Genomic DNA, 23,761 nt, shown 5'->3' with positions numbered 1-23,761 from the left:
GTGATGCAAAAAAACATCGCCTTTCGTATGAATTCATGCTTACGTTTATCGGATAGATGTTTATCTGTCGCCGCATCACACCTGTTCCTGTATATCTGTTCGCAACAGGTATATTGGCTATTATGTGCTCCACCTCCGGTAAAGCGACAATTCACTATAGCGAGTGTTTATTAGTGAACCGTGGGGTGTCGTTATATCGAGGTTTCACTGTGGTAGCCCTGTCTTTTCCTTGGAAAAATTGGTGCAAATACAACCCTGGACTGCTAGGAAGCCATTCAAGATTATCAATTATTAAACGGACAATAGCTAAACTAACAGAGTAACAATTGTACTCTTTGTGTACTCTTTGAACTAGTTTGATGAAATAATTTTTGTCTGACACTACAAGGTTGCAAATGCCACAGAATACTTTCCAAAAACCATTAAATAAACAATTTTAATCCCTAACCTGTGGTGGATGTAAATGCTGTAGGACTTGGGGTATGGTAAGCTGCAGAAGATGTAACTGCATAGTTACTAGTTGAAGCTGATGACACTGGTCCATATGATTGAGTTGAATTGCTAACTGGGGTGGAGTTGCTTCCAATTCCAACAGGCTTCAAACTTTCACTTGCTTGAGTCAGCTGGCTAAGGTACTGGGATTGTGCTGGAGTCATGACACCCACTCCGACAGAATTTGGTGCCTGAGAATGATTTGGAATCATGAATGCATAGAAAAAATGTACACTAAAATTTGAAATACCAATCAGTTGTATTATCGTGATTCCAAGAAATGCCTTGGAACCCTCCAAATTTTGCATCTCAATAACTTAATTTTTAACAATACATAAAAGAAAAACTAAGTTTTATTTTAATTAATTAAATATTTTACATTAACATCTACATTATCCCGTATGCTAGCAAGATAAAAATAATTTGTCAGGTGAATAATAAAATTTCTGATTACCTATGGCTAATCTAAATTTAGAAAGACCATTCATCAAAATTTAATCGGAGTGAAGATGGAGCTATTAGGCTTCCTTCAAATTATTATATTAGAAGGCAAACTACACAACCTATTCAAGCATTTTTATTTCACTTATATCTGACGATTCTGTCCCTGGCCTGTTTTTCCTCTGAAATCCTTGAAGGCATAGCCAGTGTTCAGGCTCGAGGGACCAGAGCAGCTGAATTTAAGAAACTCTCACGTCCTGAATGGTTGAAAACCCATTCAGGCAAGACTTAACATCACAACCCCAGGATTAGTAGGCAAGGACTTGACCCAACTACCACTGTGGCCAACAAACCAATTTATCAAATAAACTCATGCTTTCCACTACACAATAATTGCCTGATTTTAAAGGTTTTTCAATTGGCAGTACCCAATACTTTTAATCGAACATTTCAAAGAACACACTAATGTTTAGTAGCCTGAGTGAGATGTTTAATCATGAGAAGCTTTAACACATAAAACGTAAAAATGAATGTGCAAAACTTACAACAGCTGGAGTTTGATTATTTTGTTGTATGGTTGCTGCCAAATCCAAATTCTGCGACATTTGGTCAGAATTAGGAGACAAACTGCTGGAAATAGTCTGTGGCACAGGAGATGTAATGTCCTGGTTTGTCGAATCCTGAAGAGGCTCAGGGTTGGCAGATTGTACTGAATTACTAGGGGTGAACACTTTGGTATCAGCCAGAGATCCTGTATATTCTTCATTATCCCAATCTTCTGGAGATGGGAAGTCATCAGCCCAGTTCTCTGAAAATTATAGTATTCCATTACACTCCAGCACAACATACAGGAACCATATTTGTACTTGCAACTTGGTCGGGTTTCCTCAGAAGAGTCCGAAAAAACAAAATTTCATTACGGAGTCACTTAAAATTCCCATTGCGACTTGTAGCCAACATAAAACAATTGGGGGGGGAAGAAGCCAAGAGGTACAAGTGATTTATTTCTAAACAGAGTTAGGTGCCGAACTTGGCAGAAGAAATATACAAAAATTTGGTGGCCAAGGGATACAATCGAGTATCTGTTCTTTGCTGACATAGTGTGGAAAATCAAATGCGCTGCCAATTACAGCAGACTCCCGATTATCCGACTGCGGTTGGTTTATCCTGGTTGCGGATTATCCATGCATGATTTTCACTCTCACTCAACATTTCAGCGATCTTTATAAAAAAAATAGAATCCGACGCAAAATCATCGGAATTGCTGCATTAATGATAGGATACACCAGGCTTTTTGTTTCCATAAGAATCCCCTTCGTAAAACGGAAGCGATGACGCACTAGCTGCATTCACGGGAGCACTGTTTTCCGTTTTCCAAGCCTCGCAGTGCACGACCGCACTCCTTGATCTCGGATACACGTCACGCAACAGTTGCAACCCCAATTACAGCAGACTCCCGATTAACCGGCTGCGGTTCATCCGGATTACGATTATCCATGCATGATTTTCACTCTTGCTCAATTTTTTCTGCTATCTTAATTTTTTTAAATAAAATCGGACGCAAAATTTTGGGAATTACTGCATTAATGCTAGGATACAACGGGCTTATTACTTCCATTAAAATCACCATCGTAAAACGGAAGGGATCGCACGCTAGCTGCATTCACGTTAGTACCGTGTTTCTGTTTTCCAAGCTACGCAGTACACGACCGCACTCCTTGATCTCGGATACACGTCACGCAACAGTTGCAACCGGGGCAACTTGTGCGAGACTACATGGCGTGGTGACTGACAGTGTAGTTTCCGACATCGAGCAGTGGTTTTGAAGCATTCGTGCAAACCACTTTACTGTATATCTGTGATCACACAGCCACGGATGTGTGGTTTTCGAAACCAGGCCTTACATGGAGCATTTACAATATGAGTACAACCGTGTTATCGCCGCTAAAAAGATCGTGAAATGGCAAAGAGAGCTCTCAATGAGTCCGGGAAGCACTCTTAAATAACAGAATGACTGCATAAATAATAATGTATCGTTTGTTTTACGTAAATTATTAATATTAAAAGACATTTAAGCGAAAGTTTGGATCATCCATGTTTCCCGATTATTCGTGCCGTCCCTCCCAACCATTAGCCCGGATAATCGGGAGTGTACTGCATCTAGTCGATCTTGTGTTTTCTTTAACTAATTTCTGTACCAACTCTGTTTGGAAAAAAAATCACTTGTACCCCTTGGCTTCTCACCCCCTCAATTTCGAAAAACACCACACACAGTAAAGTTCTAATTATTCATCTTAATATAAGAAAAAACTCAAATTTATGATCAAATAAGAGGGAGATAATCCCTTCAAAATATATTCTCAGTCATTTATAAATAGGTTTCAGGGTCATACTTTCTCTGCATCTTGTGCAATTACTCATTTGAGATGCACTTGTGGGGTGAGGAAAATGGGAAAGAGAGAAAAGGGGAGGTTAGGGAAAAGAAAACAGAAGAAATATGACAGGGATTGCTTGGAGGGATTGACAACAGCATTGGCCAAAGTAAAAAAATAAAAAAACATTAATCCACGATGAATAATTATGCTTTACTACACAGACAGTCAAAAAATAAAATTAAAGGACAATCCAGAAAAGTCTCAAGTTATTAATTGGAAAAATAAAAGAAGCCTCAATTTTATTAAATTAGAAGGAAAGAAGTCTTATTAGTAAGTTATTCTAATGTACTGTAACTAACCAAGTAAAGAATTCGGTGTCATAGAGACGCCCAACTGACCCATTTTAATCGGATCTGCAGAGCTGTCTTCCACCTGAGGATTGTTCCACGTGTCAATGGAACGAGGAAAGCCACCACGTTCCCGGTTCTGGAAGGTGCGAGGACCTAAACGACCCCCACGGCCTCCCCGACCCGAACGTCCACCAGGCCCATTCATCATGCCCCTTCCTCTGCGTGGTATATCCCCCCTGGAGTCTTCCAAATTCTTCTCATTCTCCTTGTTTTCTCTGCCCCTCCCTGAAAAGGTGTAAGGGTCAGTATTCCATTAATAATAATCCTTATCTACCTGTTAGACCATACAGTTGGGAGGACAAGGGCTCTGTTAGAGGAACTTGTTGCAGTACAATTCAAGTAATTACTTAGTACTCAATAGATTTGAAGAATATTAAATATTTTTATGAAACACTACGGAGTAATTTTTTTGATTTCACGCCTAATTGTTAATAGCTGTCTGCACTGGCAGGTGCCATCACTTATTGGCATGATAGTAATAAAAATATGCAATAAGATAGTGGAGAAGTTCCCCAAGAAAAATATATTAAATGATCAGATTCAATCCTCCTGAACGCACAATAAAAAGGTTACATGGAAACAATGTCCTGAGATACCTTTTTTTACTTAAATGCAAAAATAAATTTTATTTTTATAGGAATTCCAAACTTCTGTTAATTTCAAAATTAAGAATCGATATTCATTGCTTCCAAAAGGGTAAATTTAAAAAAATCAGCATATATTCAACTCAACATTTCATATAATTAAGAATTATAATCTGACCAGGAAAACTGAAACATTAAACTTCATTGAGCAGTGTACAAAACGTTAGTTAGAGAAAAAGCATATTTATTGTAATTATTTCAATATGAAAAGTGAATTCCACAGAGTCACTCTCGAAATAAAATAAAAATCGAAGGGCATTTCAATATACTGAAAATTCCTCTATAGTTCATTTAACTGGGGAACAGTTTTAAACACATTTTCTGTTGACTTAAATTTTGATTTATGCCAAAATAGCCATGCTGATTTCAAAACTGTAGTTAATTTTCTCCTACAAAGTCAAGTTTTCTCAATATAACTTGTGTGATTGTGACTACGCTTTCAGATTGAGAGTCTATTTTTCATTATGCATGAGATATTTAGAGGGTATCCTGTAGCATAAAAAATTGATGTAATAGACAAAAACTGAGGCAATTTTCCTATTCAGAGGCCAAAAGTTAGTCACACACCTGACACAAGACAGTGTTAATAATCAATCTACCTGAGTTTGAGGACATCTTGACAAATACGATCAAATAAGTGTCCCTATACTCACATCCCCTGCTGTCCAGGGATCCACGTCCACGCATCCTTGGGGGTCCACCCCCACGGGTGCGTGACCTCTCTCGCTCTGCTCCACCGCCTCCTCCACCCCCACCCCCTTCACGTTCCCGGCTCCAATCTCCACCGGGATCCTCCCGGTTGTTCACTGGTCCCTCGGGTTTGGAACTGGAGCCTGGCTGGCGGTTCTTCTTCTTCTTACCAGACATCTCCCACTCACCCTGCCAAAAGATACCACAGCAAATCAGTCCACTGCAACCAGGACTAAGAAAATTGCCACTTTACAGGTGAGGATATCCTCGTAAACACAGATAGAAGGCGACAAGCCAATCAAAGCAGAAAAATCCATGCACGATTCCCAGTTTTCCAGGGAAATTTTTAAAAATTCCAGGATAATCTTACCTGATTACTGCAATAGATAAGAATTTAAATGCACATAAAATTACTTCAATACCTTTAAATAATATTACATCTATGCATCATTTTAAGTACCTAATTTAAAGAATTACACTAAGTAATAGGTATTCTACACTTTATTAATGAATGTCTCACTTGGAACCTCAAGAACTTCGCCATCATTCAAAGAAAGTGGGGGTTGAACTGGCAAATTTTTTTGGAAATGCATTTGAAAGAAAGATTTTGAAATTCCAAGTTGGAGCAAATATTTATGAATGACTCGTGCATAATTCCAGGGACTGAAAAGTCACGCATTAATCCCAATTAGCCTGGTTTTCCCTGTCACTGGACACACTGTGGTGAGGATGTCCCTGTAATCATTGGTATTTCAGCAGTATAATTGTGACTGATCCATGAACGTTAGATTTCCACACGCTGCAATCAAATTAAATACCAGTAGAAGTGCAGAGAAATGGGTTGTAAACACTGGTAAAATTCTATTTTTCAGCTGAGCTGGTTGTACAAATTAACTATGTTGATTGATAGCAATTTTTCCTTGCATATAACATACATACAAGCATAACTTCACCTTCACATATCAGTAACAATAAAAAATAAGTTTACTGTGTGTGCTCAATAGTGCATTTTAATGAATTAATTAGGTATGAGTCACTTTATGCCACTTTTTTCCATTCCGATTGTGATTCTTTGAAATCAATTCCAATTCCATTGATTCTTATTCATACTAACAGGATGCATATTAATTTTTCAATAGCATAGCTGTCATTAAAATCTAGGGTTACTCATCTTTTTTCTCCTAACATTTTTAACAGATACTTTTGATGAGAAATTTGAAGAAAAAATCGTTAAGTATAATTATTTGGTCTCCATGGTAATTCCTTGTTTGCTATTAAAGATTCATCTGAGATGTGGATTCACATTGCACTCAATCGGCAACCACAAATACTGAAGGGCTAACACATTCCCTGCCATGGACTTTTAGACGAATTCACCCTTTGCACCAACGTGTTATTCTATTTTCTTTTGTTTTAATGTTTGGATCCTTTCGGTTTGAGTTTTTGTGAGCATTCGTCTACGCACGCCACGTCGGTCACGTCATATACGCATCGCTGAAGTAGCTGTGACTGACAGCGTGCTATGGGCGGCCAAAAGAAAGGATCATTCTTCGGTCATAATGACCGAAGCGGCGTGGAGATGAAGCACATGTTTCAGTCATTATGATCGATGCGGCGCTGAACGTGTTAAAGAATACGGAGACATACAAGACAGAAAATAAGGAATGCTATCAACTGTCAGAGGCTAATAATAGGGTAAGAAGGATGGCAAACAGTTAAGAGGGCATAAGACAAGGCTATCTAAGGCTTTTCTAGTTCTTGGCTTGAGTAAATAGTAGGCGTGGCCAGGAAAAGCTATGATAATTGAAGAAAAGATGGCAAGTCAATAAAAATTGTGTGATAATTATGATAATTTTATCTTATTCATTTCAATAAGGTAGCATGGGCAACCTGATGATTACTAAATAATCAACTTATAGGGCTTCCAAAGAAGCCACTCTTAAGATGGAGGAATGGAAAACAGGCTGGATATACATCAGTAACCCTACATACATTCTGGACGTGGAAAGTAGTGCCTGACAACATTGCGTTACTGTGATTTTTCTGTAAAATGCTCTCTAAATGAGCACTATGGGTTAGTGTATCTCCGCAGACATTGCACCATCTCTAGGGAATTAAATGAAGGCATGTATCTCGGATGCGGCCAAAAAAATTACATAAAACTGCCAAACAAATTATGCAAACATCAACCACCTAGGCATGTCACTCTAAAGCACTTAATTATGGAATTTAAGTATACCGGGACTAGCCACGGTGATAACTTTTACGGGAGTCACCCGCAATGCCATATTGTGCGAAAAATCCACAGAGAAAAAAAAATCATTCGCCTTGTCCGGGATTCGAACCCGGATCCCTCGATTTCCGGCCGAGTGCTTTAGCCAATTAAGCTACCGAGGCGTCATTCATCCCTGTGGAAATTTGTGGACTATACCGGACAAGGTGGTTTTTTCTCTGTGGATTTTTCGCACAATTGTGCATTGCGGGTGACTCCCGTAAAAGTTATCACCGTGGCTAGTCCTGGTATACTTAAATTCGTCAAAGAGAGAACACCTATATGTGTTCTAAGTTCGGACTTTCCTCTCCGGCTGTGGCGCCGTGCGCACGATTTGGACTGCTCGTCGCATAATATGCTCAGCAGTCCATACCACCTTGTCTGGAATAGCCCACAAATTTCCACAGGGATGAATGACGCCTCGGTAGCTTAACTGGCTAAAGCACTCGGCCGGAAATCGAGGGATTCAGGTTCGAATCCCGGTCAAGGCGAATGATTTTTTTCTCTGTGGATTTTTCGCATAATTATGAAATGACAAAGCTAGGAATTTCAGCTCATTGTGAATACAGCTTACCATAATGTACCCTACAAACATCATTATTGTTACGTGAGGTTATCTAAAGTATTTTGAGAAAATTTAAGGGGGTATCAATTTCAAATCTATTTTTAAAATAATTGCTGACATCTTTAAACCCTTGAAATTATGATTCAAGCTATTGCAGAAATATCACAATTATATTTCAATGTATTACTCTTTCATCATCATTATGGCCAAAACAGGCAGTGGGAGTATTTTGTTGAAAGTGAGTGACCCCCATTGCAAGTCAAAACGTTCTAAGGGCCTGAATGTATTAAATTTAATTCACAGTTGCTCTATCATCAGTGACTAGTGCAGTTAATAAGCAATGTTGATCCTAATGTGTTTCAAAATTCTTTTGGATACGAATGATTTGGTTTCCTAGGGAAAAAAACTGTTATGATCTCCAATGCACACGTTGAAAAATTTTAGCTACTCAATTTGCAATGACAGACTTTGGTAACACCAAGTTACTGCATTAAAATTTGTGAAATCCAATTACGAATCAAGAGCCCACTTTCTCAGCCTAGTAAAAGATTTTTCCCTTCAAAAAGGATTGCATCTCACACTCAGCGATTCGACCTGAAGGTCGTTTGACTAGGTGGTTGCAGACTTCACCTAAGACTACAGGCATGCAAAATATCACACAGCGAAAATAGTCGTTTTCTGCAGCAGCAATGTTTAGCAGTCATACGATTGTTATAAAGCTCCCCTGGAAGATGCAATTATAAGTCTGTTCCTTAATTGTATCAACTGTCATGTCAATGCATGTAGAAGTTCTTGAAAAAACATAGCGATTTAATTCGAGTCACTACATTCCACACATAAAAAATGAGAATTTTTTCCTAGGAAATTCTGATAAAAAACACTGTAAATATGAAGACGAGTTTCTGATGACATATAGGAAACTATTGTGCTAGGAATGTGGATGCATTGTGCTAGTAATGTGGATGCATTATGCTAGGAGTGTGGATGCATTCTTCCGAAGACAGTGCATTCAAGATGGCAATGCCAAAGAGAATGGATTTCCCAGAAGTTTTAAGGCACTCAAGAACCACAAACCTCCACTAAAGTCACCCATGGTAAAAATGTGATAATTTCAAATCTGTCACTTAGTTAAAAAGTGATACCTTTCTATCCTGAGCAGCGGTGAAATTTACATTTCCCACTCTTTCTTCTGTTTTTTTTTCAGAATATTTTAACATATTTAGTAAAGCCAAATAACATAATGCTGTGATTGAAAAATGATGAAGGATGCTCTTCCAACACCTATTGATTCAGATACACTAAAGTCAACAATCGATACAATATGTACTTAAATCAACAAAAATCCTGAGAAATTAAAAACAAAAACATGAAATAGCACATCTATAACATTATTGTGAGTAACAAAGTTAAGAAAATAAAGTATTCAAACCAACTTTCCATTTTTTTAAATTACTTTTTCCCTGATTTCTTGGCCGATTTTTTTTTATATCCCTGGCTTAATATAAATTTCATAGCAATCATTAACGTGGATTTTAGGAAAAGCACAGCAAGGTGTACATTTACAAATTCTTTCAAGCCCCCTAAATAGGCATGTGGCAGAGGTGTAACAACAGACCGTCATAAAGAAAATAGAGGAAAAGAAGGCGTTCCCCGCAGAAAGTTGACAACCGAGTCCCACTTTGTATTAAAGTTCTTCATTGTTAAGGAGAGAAACCTATAAGAAACAAACTCCTATAACTATCCTTTCTGCAAAATCTCTCTTATTGAATCGTTCCTGTTGAACTTAGAAATATAATTAGGTTATAAGATGGTGTACTCTGTGTAGCTTGAAAGATATCTGTTCTAAATAGCTCAAGCAATCCAAGTGTAGCACATAGCCTCTGAGTCTCTAGTGGCTCCCAGAATAATGTCCCAGCAACTTAAAACTAATTGCATGAGTTTCCAAATTGTTACATTACATTCATGGATCCTTTTATCCTGATTATGCTTTATGAGCCTGAGAGAAAAATTATCCTGTGAAATGAAGTCATGTAGTGAAAAGTCGTTGTAGCCTGTGCTGTCCATCCAGAATGACAAAATTCAACTAACACGTAGTCCCCAGGACACTAATAATAAAAATCACTCACTTAACATGAATAAGCAAAATAATAAGTAGAGAGAGCAACAAAATAATCATTCCTCTAGAGGTAGACAGTGAGCTCCCAAATCCAATCGGAGACAGCAGCCCAATCCAATGCCAGAGAAGGAAGTATAACTTATGACCTCATAAAGCACATGACTAAGTTCGCACAAAATGAGCGGTTGGCTGTACTTTCTCGAATCAGTTTTCATAGAATTCCTTTGGCTAATGAAAGGTATTACTCAAAAATTTCCAGCAAACATTTGGTTCCCAACATGATTCCGTGGTGTTGACTTTATAAACATAGTGAGCATAGGTGACTAAATACATGAGTCATGGCTGTTTATGCCCCAAGGAAGATGACTAACACATTGAGATAAGGGGTTCAAGCATCTCTTTATCATTGACTGGTATTCAACTTTCCCTGTGAAAATTTAAAAAATTCCGTGTATGAGTATTACCAAGTTCTTGATAATGGCACACCATTTTAAAACCGTAGTAAAATAATTAGCATGGGAAGTACAAAGCAGTTTCTTTCCTGAATCAAGAATTCTACATAGTACAGCTGAAGCCATGAAATGAGTTTTAATGTGGTGTTTGAAGAAGAATATAATCAACTACAAATTTCAATAATGCTGTCACCATTAGAGATCATCAAAACAAATGCATATTATTTCACTTCATTGTTTGCTACATACACTGCAACCTCGATAAAACGAGACCCCATGGTGCTCCAATAAACACTCGCTAAGCAAATTGTCGCTTTACCGGAGGTGGAGCTAATAATAGCCAATATACCTATTGTGAACACGTATGCAGCAACAGGATTGGTGTGGCGAGGGAGAAATTTGTATCCGATAAACACAAGCATAAATCCAGACAAAAGGCGATTTTTTTCGCATCCCTAAATTGCCTTACTTTAACAACAACTATTCAAACAATTTATAAGCGTCGTACTGAATAAAAATCATGAATTTGTCCAAGCAAGGAAGAATATGGGCGGAAGAAAAATTAACCATTAAATACACGTTGAACACAGTAATATCTGCATACCTCAACAGCTTTGCTAACAGTCAATTTCTCGTTCACTTTCGATGTCAGCACTAGAGGGCAGTACAGATTTTAACAATCGTTGTGTTACTGCACGATAGTTCCAGCAACTGCCAGAACAATCGTAATCTGAACGAGGCTTTAAATAAGACAAGATATTAACTAGATTTTATTTCACGAAAAATAAGACATATTATGCTGATGTCACTTAAGTAAAACAAAAGAAAGCTGCAAGAAACAGGGGCTAAAAAACATGCATGGGTAATATATGTGACAAAGAAACGAAAAGGAATATGCATCTGATGGACCCTAAGGCCAACAAAACTTACAGGAATGAATTTATTGATTTAACATTCTCAAAAATGACTGCGAAACATGATCAAGTAATGCAGAATTTCTTAAGTAAATTAACTAAAAGTGCAGAATCAGCTCTTCACATAATCCATCGCTAAGGCGCATTACCTGCCTCTAGAAGCATCAGTGCAAGAAACACCACCTACTGCAAGGTTTTTGTCAGGGAGTAGGTTGTAAAATAGTTCCATTTCATCTGCGTTATATCATGCGGGGAATACTTCTAAAGATATTCCGCTAAGATCTGAGTCCTTTCTTCCATGACTTCAGGTTTACACTGCAGGCATCATCAGCAATTATGAAGGGAGATAACGCTTTTGTGCTTTGATTTTGTATAACCAACTTTACGAACTCGCGAAGTTTTTGAAACTCAATCTATCACTGAAATACTCTGCTTTAGCCTTAAACATAGCTATTAGCGAATCCTTAACCCATAAGCCTTTCTCAGTGGTTCCCGCAGATTGAAGTGGGCAAAACCACTCGAACAAAGCTCCTCCTTACTCTTCATGATCTGCATTCTTCGGGCGGTTTTGTTCTTTTGGTTTTTTTTTTTAATTGTGAAGTACATAGGAAGATAAATTAACTACGCCACTCTTGCTTTCTTGTATTGCTCCATTATTTTCATTTTAGGCATGTTTTGTGTTTTTTGGCCATGGTGTCTACCTTCAAATGCTCTCTCCTCACCCAACTCATGGACGAACGGGTATTCTGCCGCCCGATGAACAAAAGATCGAGCATTTGCGAATGCTAATGCCACAATCTTTTCACCAAAACTAACTACTTATTTATCGAATGACAGTTTACTACATGAGTTTGAGACTGAGCACTCCATGTTAACTTCATTCCTAGGAGATCGCCAGCAATTACAGAGATTAGGGACTCTGGGTGAAGGTTTTCTGGCAATGGAAACTCTTGCTATGGTGAGTGCCAACACCAAAAGGGCCTCGTAAACCAAATTTTTTTACATGATAACCATAGGGTCAATTGACAGTGCCTCGGCTATCTCTTGAAACGGCGAGGGTCTCGCAATAGCCCAAACTCGTTTTAACGAGGTTCCACTGAACATCACTTCTTCCAGTACGACATCAGAATACCCAGGATCATCTAAGCCATGTTGAATTTTAATTTTATAGATAAAGGGCTCGTCAATTCATATATCAATAGATATAAGAATCTTTAATAGCATGATAAGGAAGTTAATCATGGTTGTTGAGTATACACAAGTGAGTCTGCTTATGATGCGAATCGCTTGGATAAATCAATTTGGTGAAGTGAATCACTTGGATTATTCACATTATTTATATTGAAGTGAAATTCCATGTAGAAACTATCAGTTTTAGGCCTCACAGCTTTAAGTATTTATGGAAGAAGTTTACAGCATAACACACAGTAAAAGACGCATGTATGCCGACTTATGTCTTCTAGAAAGAGGCAAAAAAAACTATTAAAAAATTTCCCCAACGCAAAATTTTCCGTAAATAGATCCATTATTGCCAGTGTTTAATGGCATTAATATTACTAATTTTTCTGTCCATGTCTATCCTAGCCAGCCATCCACCCAGCATCTACGCCCACCTTTGTTTTGCCTGTGTAATTATAAGTTTTGTAAGGTTTAATGGCCAAAGAAAAGGAAACTACCAGCATAGTAGAGGATGTATTTATTTAGCTTAAAAATTGCAAATTAAAACTTACTGGCATTTTTGAATGGAAAAAAGCTCAATTGGCCAAATAAAATCTCACACTTATCGTTCATCTTGCAAAAATTAAACACTGTGTTGGTGTGCAAGAAAGGGGAGAGAGTCACCGCAGTGACTGCACACCAGTCTCTCAACCAGAATAGGTAAAGCACTTATAAAAGAGTGTCCAACCAATCAAAGCAGAAAAATTTATGCAAAATTCCTGGTTTTTTTAGGCAAATTTTACAAAATCCAAGGTTTAACTTATGTGATTACTACCCTTGATAAGAATCTTAAAACATCCAAAATTGCTCAAATACTTTGAATTAATATTATATTTATGTAATTTTAAGGACAGAAATAGGTTAGTTAACAAACATTGCGCTTTATATTTATTCAATGCAAGCCAAAAAGCTGCTTTAACCTGATAAGTACATGTTGATGTCGCCTGGCATTTTGTTCTTCATATTTTTGATTATCTTACTAAGTCAAGAGTGTTAGACATGTTTATTGTCTTGTCTGACATTCCACATTCCGATATGGCTCTAAAAATTCTACTAAGGAACAGCACTAAAAATTATGACAAACAGATTTATGGCCAGAAAATGGGTGAACTAGCAACATTTATGTGAAATGAAAGACTTTGAAATTCCAAGATGGAGCAAAAATTCATGAATAATTCATGTAAAATTCCTGGGACAAAAATTCATGCATAACAAATTCACTTGGATTTCTCAGTGGCTGGAAACCCTGTTATTATCACTTAAATACACATACACAAGCAACCAAAACAAGATCCTCTGTGAGGACCTCCGTAAGGACCCAAACTAAGGCATCTTGGTTTACAACCTGTTCCACAAACCAATTTCCAAGAATTCCACAATCACCTCAGAGGAAAATTGACAGCAAGTTTCAATTTACAATATCATAGAATTTCACCACATTTAGCCTCAATAAAGTCTCCCAGGCTTGAACAAGAGTCCATAGAATATTTTCGAAGATAATATAAGGGTATCATTTTGAAGCAAATAGGTTTCTGGAAATGCTGTACTAACTTTCTAACTCTTATCTAAGTAACCTAAAACATTGCCATATGGAACAAAATTGCACACGAAAGAATGTTGTGAAATAAAGTCAAGCAGTAACAATAGTAGTAGTAGAGTAGAAATAAATACAAGAATTGCTGAGTCAGCACCAACCCATGCTGCCCAGCCAGGACAACATTACAGGCACCTCAGCACTCACAGGCAACAAAAATTATGCCCATTACGACTATTTTTGATGTGCATTTGTAGTTTTCCCTCGGCCATGACTAATTTCCCAGACTTTAGTGGCTGGTACGCGACCTGAATCTCTGACAAAAACAACCCTAAAATGAAGATCACAATGCAAACATAACAAAGGGCAAAGTTGACCAGCCAATGGCAGCTACATTCTACTGTAAGCAAAAACCCAACTGGGACTGCACCATTCATGAGAAAAAGCATTACAGCAACAATGCCAGCATCATTACAGGATTTCCAGCATGATAGCTCTATATCAGTTTAAAATAGAAATCCTGCACTTCTAGAATCATATCACATGCAAGGTCAAGTATAATATTTTTTGGACTTTAAATAGGCAGGAACATTTCAAGCTAATGAATAGAGCAACTGCGTGTAGACAGTGGCAAACTGTAGAGATTCTTATAGATTCTTATCTAAGGGAAGTAGAAAGAAGAAATGAGCAAGAAATATAAATTAGGATTATCAAAACAATTACAAAGCTTGAAGGTATTTACAGGAAAAATTAAGAGTGGACTGGATGCCATCTATCATTCTTCTACTACTAGAACTAACAGCAAACTGACAGTAATAAAGTATTGAAATTAAGCACTTTCTCAGCTGAACCTATGCCTTAACAGGAGTTTACTTCTCAATTCTGTACTATACGGCATACTATATTTCACAAATAATGGCTAGAACTAACAAACCATGGATGCAAGGCACAAAAAAATAACTACAACACTAGGAGTTCCCAAGTTTCACCCTAATATTCTAATAAATTCAAAATTGACCACACCCATTTCTAATTTATCTAAACATGTAAGAAATTCCTTGGCACATATTTTTAAGAGCACGGCCATTGACATGAAGATGCTGGAATCTCACTCTTACTGCTCCATGCAGATAATTTACATTATTCATGGTGAAGCAAAAACTCAGTACTGTTCCACAAACTTTTATTTGCTGTTTGTGGCACAGTACTGGGTTTTTGATTCACCATGATTATCTCATCGTTCCACCAAGTCACACCAAAACAGTTGATTAATATTTTTTCTATTCATTGGCATCACATGGTATCATTTTCATATGGTACCCTTTTTCACATGGTATCATTTCAGTTTGTAGCAAACCAAGGGCAAACGAAATAATAATACACAAAAACTAGAAAATAAATACTACCGCCGAAATAGGGAATGAGCCCCTAATATTCACTTAAGCTACATTTCTACTTAATGTACTTGACCAAATAAGCCCAAGAGAACTAATAATATTATTACCATTATCAATTTTTAAGTCATGCATCGTTACATCAACAATGTCAACTATAACAAACACAACATTTTAACATTCACAGTTTTATAAATAGCTAAACAACTGCTACTAACAAGCTAGATAACTGGGACTAAGAAGCACTGATAACAGTGTAATATGTGACTGTAAGAGTCAAGTAAATCAGATACACTGCAATAAAAGCAAGAAATTACTAAGTAGTTTTTCTTTCACTATGAGCTAAATATGCTTAAAAACTGAGAAGACATACTCCTTTCCTTATAGATGCATTTTAATTGCATGACTATTGGGGTATCCACTTCTAGAAAAGCTAGTCCAAGCCTCTGCAATGACTTTAAGGGTCCACATGAGCTGGTACACAACTTCATTGTTTTGACAGGCCTACCATAATCTGTTATATTATGCTTCTATTTTACACAGATTACGTTATCTTGAACACCTGGGTCAAATCTTACATAGAGATATACGTACCTAAGAGCCACAAAGATTTCTTTCCTCTAACCCTATTAAGCTCCGACCCAACACTGTTGCATTCTGAGTCCCATCCACAAGCAATGGACTAAACACATCTAAAATGAATTCTAGATTCATCTAGCTCATTGCAGTCCCCTTTGATCACACTTTGACTACGCATTTGATGAATAAGCATTTATTCCTTCCTTTTGTTTGAACATCTTGAGGTTACTATCAAATAATAACCGTTGAGCGACTAACAGATTTAAATGCCTTAAGGACAAACATATCTACGGCTGTGCATAGCTATTACATCATTGGTTAAAAGGATAAACATCGGTAAATTCATTCTGAGCACATAAAAAATTGAATTAAGTTTTATCTAGATATCCTGAATATATAATGATGAGAAATTAGGCTGTATAGCACGTAATGAATACAATAAGAGGCATACAATAACAAAGTAAACTCATAACCTTAAGTTGCAATTACATAATGTAAAGGATAAATAGTCCATTATCAGGTTAACACCACGTTTGGGTAAATAATGGCTGACTTCCAAAGCTCCCTTAAACGCATACGATGTTGCCGCATTTATAAATGTTTCCTCTATCAAAGATTAAGCCGATTATTCACAGCCACATTTGCAAATGTGACATTGACACATCAGCAAGCTGATTCGGGGTAATACACATTCTCCAAGGGTAATGCACAATTCCCTACCTACCAAAGTATTCCAGCAACTCACATTCCGAGGCTGCACCTATCTGAGATAGTTAAAACTACCCCAAAACAAGGCTAGTTCTACAATTTAAGTACGAGAAAAAGTTTCACGAAGACCACCAAGGGAAAAGATATATCGGGAGACCTTAAGATTTACAGAAGTTAGGATTTAAATGAAAAATTCCTAGTCATGGCTATGCAAATATACTGATACGAAACGAATTGTGCATGGAATATTGGATGGATATTGAATTGTAACTTATTCGTCACATTAGGATTGATAGTACGCCTGCTCATAATATTTTCGCAGAAAATTCCTTTTATAGCAACTATACATATTTCTAAGAACTGCAAAATAAATATTACCGTTCCCATTCCTTCCAGTAGCATGTTGACTGCTCTATCCGGATCGTTATCACAGTCGTGCAATGCAGTGCAAACTTCATCTTCTGTTTTCCTTGTAGCGTCCATCACCTGCGACAAATATTACTATTAGTTACTAGAAGCTCACCGATCCATGAAAAGAAGTCATTAAAGATAACAAACCTGTTTTATCTTGTCCTTCAAATCCGGGTCTTCTGACCGTGTGTCAATAATTTGTGCAATTCTCATTTGTTCAGCGGTGGGCTGAAAAAGATTGAAATGTGATGACCATCCACGGCATGAACTCGATTTCACAACATACACACTAATTACACAAATTATCAAACAGTACCTGAATTTTTGGATTGAGGTCTAGTGCTTTTGGGGAATCTGACTTAGCGTCTGATTTCTGTGATTTTCCTCCAATATTACTCTCGGGCTTTCCACCCTTCCCACCACGAGTGGTGGTCCGGCTTGCCGAACTCATCTTTACAAACACTATGTACACTCACTATTTACAATTAGATTCTGAAAAATAATGAAATAATTAAATGGGACACCGCTGTCATGAATTGATGGATTAATATCAACAGCCTAATGTTTACTGTTTGTGGGGTGACTCGATGATCCAAAAGAAATACATATAAATATATATGGAATTTATCATTATCAATGCCGAGTACTCAAACCTTGATGATAAATACCACGGAAATTAGAACAAACATAACAAATCCTACGTCAACCTAAATAAAAATCACACGCATAATTCGATTTATTCTAAAAAGAGGAAAAATGAACATACAGGTTCGTTTTCTAAAGAAAATTTCACAATTTACTACAACCCTGCCCAAAAAACTGGTAGAAATATTTCCTCTGCGTCTATGCTACGCCAAGTAATATACGACCACAGACAACATTTCCCGGAACAACTTGTGCCAATACAACTATGATCACAGAGATCAGAACGAACTGCAGTGTAATCAGCACTTCAAAAGAGAAGTAGTTCCTTTACCAAACAGGCTGAACCTAAAAACAAATTTCATCCAGTAATTGGAACATTTCGACCTTGTAACGATAAAATAACACTGAGCTTCAAAGCACCAGAAACGGACTTCCAATAAGCACTAATCACTTCTTCCCGGCCAAAATTAAACTAGCCACAATTTACTACATTAATCTTCGTCTCGCGCTCAACAAGAACAAATCACATATAAATAAAATCGAAACAAAGCCGGGTTCGGCCATGTGGGAACGACGCCATTTCAGCCCCTTGTTACGCTAAACTTATGACAACCATCGAATTTTAACGACCTGTAAAAAGGCTATCCTTGATCACCTGACAAGTTGCTATCTTTCGTTGAATAAAAGAACAATCAAGGAAGCCATGCGTGATTATTTTAGCATCAAAATAACTTCATGAAACATTTAATCGAAAGAAACCCATTCACAAGATTCGTACCTGGAAAATGCGCTCAAAAAGACTCAGGTCACGTGACGTACTGTCGTTCGCGCAGACTCCGTGAAACCTTTACGTCACGCAATCAACAAAGGAAGAACGCAAGCATTCTCCGGTCATTGTTTTCTCATCATATGTTCCGAGGAAAAGGGAGGCGTCTTATTTCCTAGAAATGCAAAATTGACCGGGTTTCGTTTATTTCGATCACTGCAAGTCCCTACGTTCAGTATGCTGTTTCTGAGGTGTGCAGAGATTTTCTCAGGTCGATACATTATACTCGTTTAGGTTCTGTTTTTCTCGTTAAAACAAGGGAACAGACGACTCTTCGTCGTGAATGCCATCATTTATTTTACCGGGCCCTCTTCGCCAGCAAAGATCTCGGTCTTCGATAATGTGAGGTCATTTAATGATTGTTCACATTCTTATCCTGCAGGAGAAAGTCATTTACCTCTTTAGTTTTCAGTACAAATTCGGAGAAATGGTGTGAATTTCGCTCTCCCATGTAAAATAGACAATGGTTTTATTTCCACGTCTACGGCCGTAAAATCATGACTTAATAATGACTGAGTACTTGGGTGCAGTGGCGCGGCGAGGGGGGTTTTGGAGGATAAAACCCCCCCAGAGCTCAGACAATTTTTCAAGTTTAATATATTTTATTTACTTGGATTAATATTACTTATAGAATAGTGTAAGGATTAATAAAATATCTCTCAGATGACCGTAAAACTCTCCATTTTTAACCATTTATCTTAATTTTTTTCTGGCGGAGGGCCCTCGCACCTCCCGCTTACCCTGGCAGGTATGCCATACCCCCAGACACCCTAGTAGCAGTTAGTTACGCCTGAAACCCCCCCTTGCCTTAATTCCTAGCTGCGCCCCTGCTTGGGTGGGTGGGATATAAGTCTTGCTATCCCTCCCACCAAAGGAAGTATGTTCACATTCATAAATCGTTTGATTGTAGCTCATCTTTTAACCCTTATCAATTATAATCTGAGGTTTCAGGCGAGATGGAGCGGAAATGGAAAATAATGAAGAAGCAGGAGCAATTTCCACAATATTAAATTTATTGGCACTACCGGTTTCGCTTTACAGCATCATCAGGTACAATATATCAAAGTTTGCAACGTCTTAAATAGGAAAGGCAGGATGGGGGTGGTAAGGCGGAGGAAGGGGAAGAAAGGAAGGGAAGGGTGTACAATCACAGGTGCTTGGAAAAACCGATGGAGGCAGTGAGGAAGTATGACGAATACACAACTAATTGGCTTTAATGCTTTTGCTCCAAAGGGGTTGGCGGGAAGGCCCCTGGTTCCCACACTACGCTGGGTTCCAATCTCTTTCGGTCACTCGGTCCGGTCACCTACCCCTGGATGCCTCATAGTGTCAGCCATCGAGGAGGATGAGGGGGGGCAGGCATACCGTGCCCTGGTGGAAAGAAGGGATGGGAGGGGGAGGACGAAGGGTTAATGGAAGTCAATCATGGATAGGAGGGGTGAGCTGGTGTAGTATAGAAGTTCGTTGAGGAGGGGCTTATTACTCTTCTTCCTTATATTTATTTCTATTTATTCCAGGGCATCAAGTTTTCTTCCTTTGTCGGCTACGTGGAGAATATCCGGATCAAATTCGCAATCATGGGCCGAATTTAACATGTGTTTGGCCACCACGGTTCCCCATTTTCTTTGCACTTCTTCATAGGCGGACCTAGGGGGGGGATGGTGGCACATGCCCCCCCCAGAACCTTAAAAAATATGGAAGATTTTAATGAAGTCCCATTATCATTGCATTCGTTTTGTATTACGAGGTATCCTTGTGCCCCCCCAGAACAATGTCCTGGACACGGCCTTGCTTGTGCCCCCTCCCAGAAAGAAATCCTGGATCCGCCCCTGCACTTCTTGTGTTCCTTCATTCTCGTGGTGAAATCACGACCTGTTTGCCCTACATAGCTCTTTCCACAATCACAAAATACCTCGTACACCCCGCTCATTTTAGTTTTTTCAATAGTGTCCTTGTTTTTACGTAGTAGTTTTTTGAGCGAGTTTGGTGTGTAGAAGGCGACTTTGTATTTGTCCTTAGGAATGAGATTCCCTATTTTATAAGATAACTTGTGAAAAAACGGAAGTTTACACCACTTTCTTCCATTATTGATGTCTGCAGGAAGGAGGGAAGTACTCAGGCCAGTCGCGTGCTTCTTCCGTTTCTTTAAAAAACATCTTTTTTTATGCTAGAATTTAATTCATTACACTTTCCTTGATAATACACATTTTTTTTGGTTATCAGAGAAAAACCATTTGAAAACATGTTTTTTTCCAATAAAATTGAACCCCACAAAACCCCCTTGCTGCGTGGCTTGAGCGGTGGTCACTTTCCCACCACCTCCTGCATAACAGCGTGCACATGGGCTGAATCATAGCTATCTGGTTATTATTATTGAGCTCTGAAGGAGTTCAAGGTCAGGGCCATATTAGGTATATCATCTGAGCAGATGAGAGAGTAAATGGATCAAACAAAACAACCGTAATCTAGGTGGGTGCAGTGACTCGAAAAAAAAACATTTACCTATGTTGCATGCTATGGAGGAACAGAAAGGGTCATTAGAGTACAAAGATCAGTCCTTTGGGGTAAGAAAATCTCCAATGTTCACAGCTGAAGCTCAGCTTAAAATGGTAAACCAGCTGAGTTCTCAAGAGTCACCATTGCCTATCAGCTGATGCTTGTTCTGATAAGTACATAGACAAGTGCTCTACCTAAGCCCAGGGAGAGTGGTAGTCTAGTAGGTATAGCACTTAGCCTGACTGCTACCAACCTCCCAAGGCATGGGTAGTGTGTTTGTCATTTGATCGAAGGATCCAAAGGTCAAATCCTTGGTGATGCCCCCAGAAAACCCAAACAAAATCGTCAAAGTGTAATGGAGCTCAGGGAAAATAACTGGCTTGCTACCCTGAATGCATATATTCACATACCTGTGCTTAAGCCTTGCATTGGGCTTTTCCCACACTTAACCATACCAACATCTAGGTCAAATCACAGAGAGATGGGTAATAAGAATACAATAGAATTTTATGAGCATAGAAGGTAGTATTTTCTTGAGAAAATGGGAAATACTAATTGATTTTTTTTTAGCTAAGTAAGCCAACGTAGAAATAAACTGTTTAATCTTGTACCATTCACTACATTAAAAATATTTCCATGCTTGGATAACAAAGCCTCCCAAACTCCATTACAGTAGAGCCTCACTTGACTATGGGTTCAACTAATGCTAGGTTTGGTGTATGATCTGGGCTGAATTGTGTGCATACTTTTTAAACTTTCAAATTCTCGTGATTTTGTTTCCACACACACAATATATCATCAATTATGTAATTCTACACTTTATTAGTAAAAAATAATTTTGGAATGACAACATTAACATGCACTGATGCTCTCGGACCTGATTCTTTGCCTGGAAGTAATGCATATAGACTATACGATGAAATTTGCATTACAAACCGTGCTGTGGCATGAATTAATATCGTAAAGTATGAGCTTACTGTATGCTAGTTTTTTTTACACAAAATATACACCAGGGATTTATTTTAATTTTCATTCACAACACTAAATACTTTACTCTGAACGTTGGTTGGGATTGGTAAGGATGGTAGTGGATATAGTGGGGGTCAGGACCCCCCAAATTTTACAAAATTTTTATTAGTTTGATAGTTTTTGTAACCTTGTAAAGGATTAAAGGGAGTTTATATGCAAATGCATGGCCAAGTTCCAAACATGAGAAAAATTTGAGATTTACATAGGTACCTTAGAATGTAACACTCCCTACTGTAAAAAAAAGCTCAAAAATTAAATAAGCTGCATCCAAGCTCATTAGTCCTTGGCGGACATGGATTTGGGTGCCTAAAATTTATCTGACTAACCCTTTAGGTAGCATGAATTTGGTAATGATCGCGCAGGTATTGCCATCTGCTCCCTGGGCCTAGGTCATGACTTCCCCCCAAATTTGATTCTGAACAAATGCATGTCCAAGGGTGTTGCCACCAGTGTCGTAGCACCAACAATTAGATCAATATTTTTTTAGTGTAAATGCATGATGTAAAAAACTACATCAATCCCATTGGTACTCTTGTTCATCCAAAATGTGCAAAAAAGGTACATAATAAATTTTTATTTCGTACATCATTGGTCACACTTTTTATCAACTTTGAACTGAAAATAATAGTTATTTTAACAAACAAATTATTTGAAAGTCCCCAAAAGTTTTTTGTAGCCCACATGAGCATTTAACCTGTTCTTTGTAAATAAACTCTGTAATATCTCCTGTACCAGCCATTTTCTTTAACACTACATGGGACCTATATTTGGCAACACCACTTCTGGAGTTCTTGTCATGCATATGACACTGAATCTACCTCTGGGTGATCATATCAGGCCGAGTCACAGGCATGTGGATTTTACACATTCAAACATTAACACACATATGGGGGGAGAAGGGAGGAATTTCCTTTTCCTGGGCTACTTTTCTTCAAGGGAATTTTTGCCATGGGTGTCCATAGACTTTCCAAATTTTATTCTAGACACCTCGGTCAGGAGCCAGTATTCTACTCCATAAGTCACCATACATCCCTTCATTGAAATGTCCAGCAACACAAAAAGAAAAACTCTCCTTTTATTGCAATCGCTGTCATAAAAATACATTTGATTGATTAAATTCAAAGTACAGTAATTCCTCAACTTACAAACTTCCAGAGATAAAAACATTCATGCCTGATTGAAAAATTCAAACGTGACCAAATTTCAAATTTGGCACCTTTGAAGTTGGCCGATGCGGCTGATGGTGCGGCATGGAGGTCTCACTTTGAGCCTGATGCAAGTGACAAAGTCCATGCTGTGACGAATGTAACCATATTACATAAAATGTATATTTTCCTAGTACAAAAATGTAACTTCATGGAATGCGTAACTAAGTATGACCGTTAGAGTATCACAAAAATGATGACCGATAATGAATCGTGTACATCTTTGCATACTGCTGCTGCATTTTTTTACAGGTGTAACATCAGCTTTCAACTTATAAACAAGGTTTCGGAGCACACCTTTTTCATATGTCAAGGACTTACTGTACTACCAATTAAGAGCAATTC

The 23,761-nt window shown here is 38.0% G+C and overlaps 1 protein-coding gene across 7 annotated transcripts in view; it reads right to left on the bottom strand.

Annotated features, from left to right (window-relative positions):
• LOC124169428 (protein lingerer) overlaps nucleotides 1–18,725 on the bottom strand; it is a 63,953-nt gene extending 45,228 nt beyond the window's left edge. For 4 of the 7 annotated variants that reach the window (XM_046548020.1, XM_046548024.1, XM_046548023.1 and 1 more), the window contains exons 1-7: nucleotides 17,532–17,707; nucleotides 17,363–17,443; nucleotides 17,183–17,290; nucleotides 5,016–5,241; nucleotides 3,668–3,943; nucleotides 1,479–1,741; nucleotides 449–683 (exon numbers count right to left, since the gene is read on the bottom strand). In XM_046548020.1, coding sequence (XP_046403976.1) covers nucleotides 449–683; nucleotides 1,479–1,741; nucleotides 3,668–3,943; nucleotides 5,016–5,241; nucleotides 17,183–17,290; nucleotides 17,363–17,443; nucleotides 17,532–17,666 — 1,324 coding nt within the window. In that variant the 5' untranslated portion in view covers nucleotides 17,667–17,707. Of the gene's footprint in view, nucleotides 1–448; nucleotides 684–1,478; nucleotides 1,742–3,667; nucleotides 3,944–5,015; nucleotides 5,242–17,182; nucleotides 17,291–17,362; nucleotides 17,444–17,531; nucleotides 17,708–18,638 lie in introns of those variants that run through there. The other 3 variants (XM_046548019.1, XM_046548021.1, XM_046548022.1) reach the window with 3 other exon arrangements.
• Nucleotides 18,726–23,761: the final 5,036 nt, after the last annotated feature.

Source organism: Ischnura elegans, chromosome 12 (assembly GCF_921293095.1).
Source record: "Ischnura elegans chromosome 12, ioIscEleg1.1, whole genome shotgun sequence".
In the NCBI taxonomy this organism is placed as follows: Eukaryota; Metazoa; Arthropoda; class Insecta; order Odonata; family Coenagrionidae; genus Ischnura; species Ischnura elegans.
The sequence above is the reverse complement of the archived record's forward strand: the minus strand, read 5'-3'. Positions and strand labels throughout refer to the sequence as shown.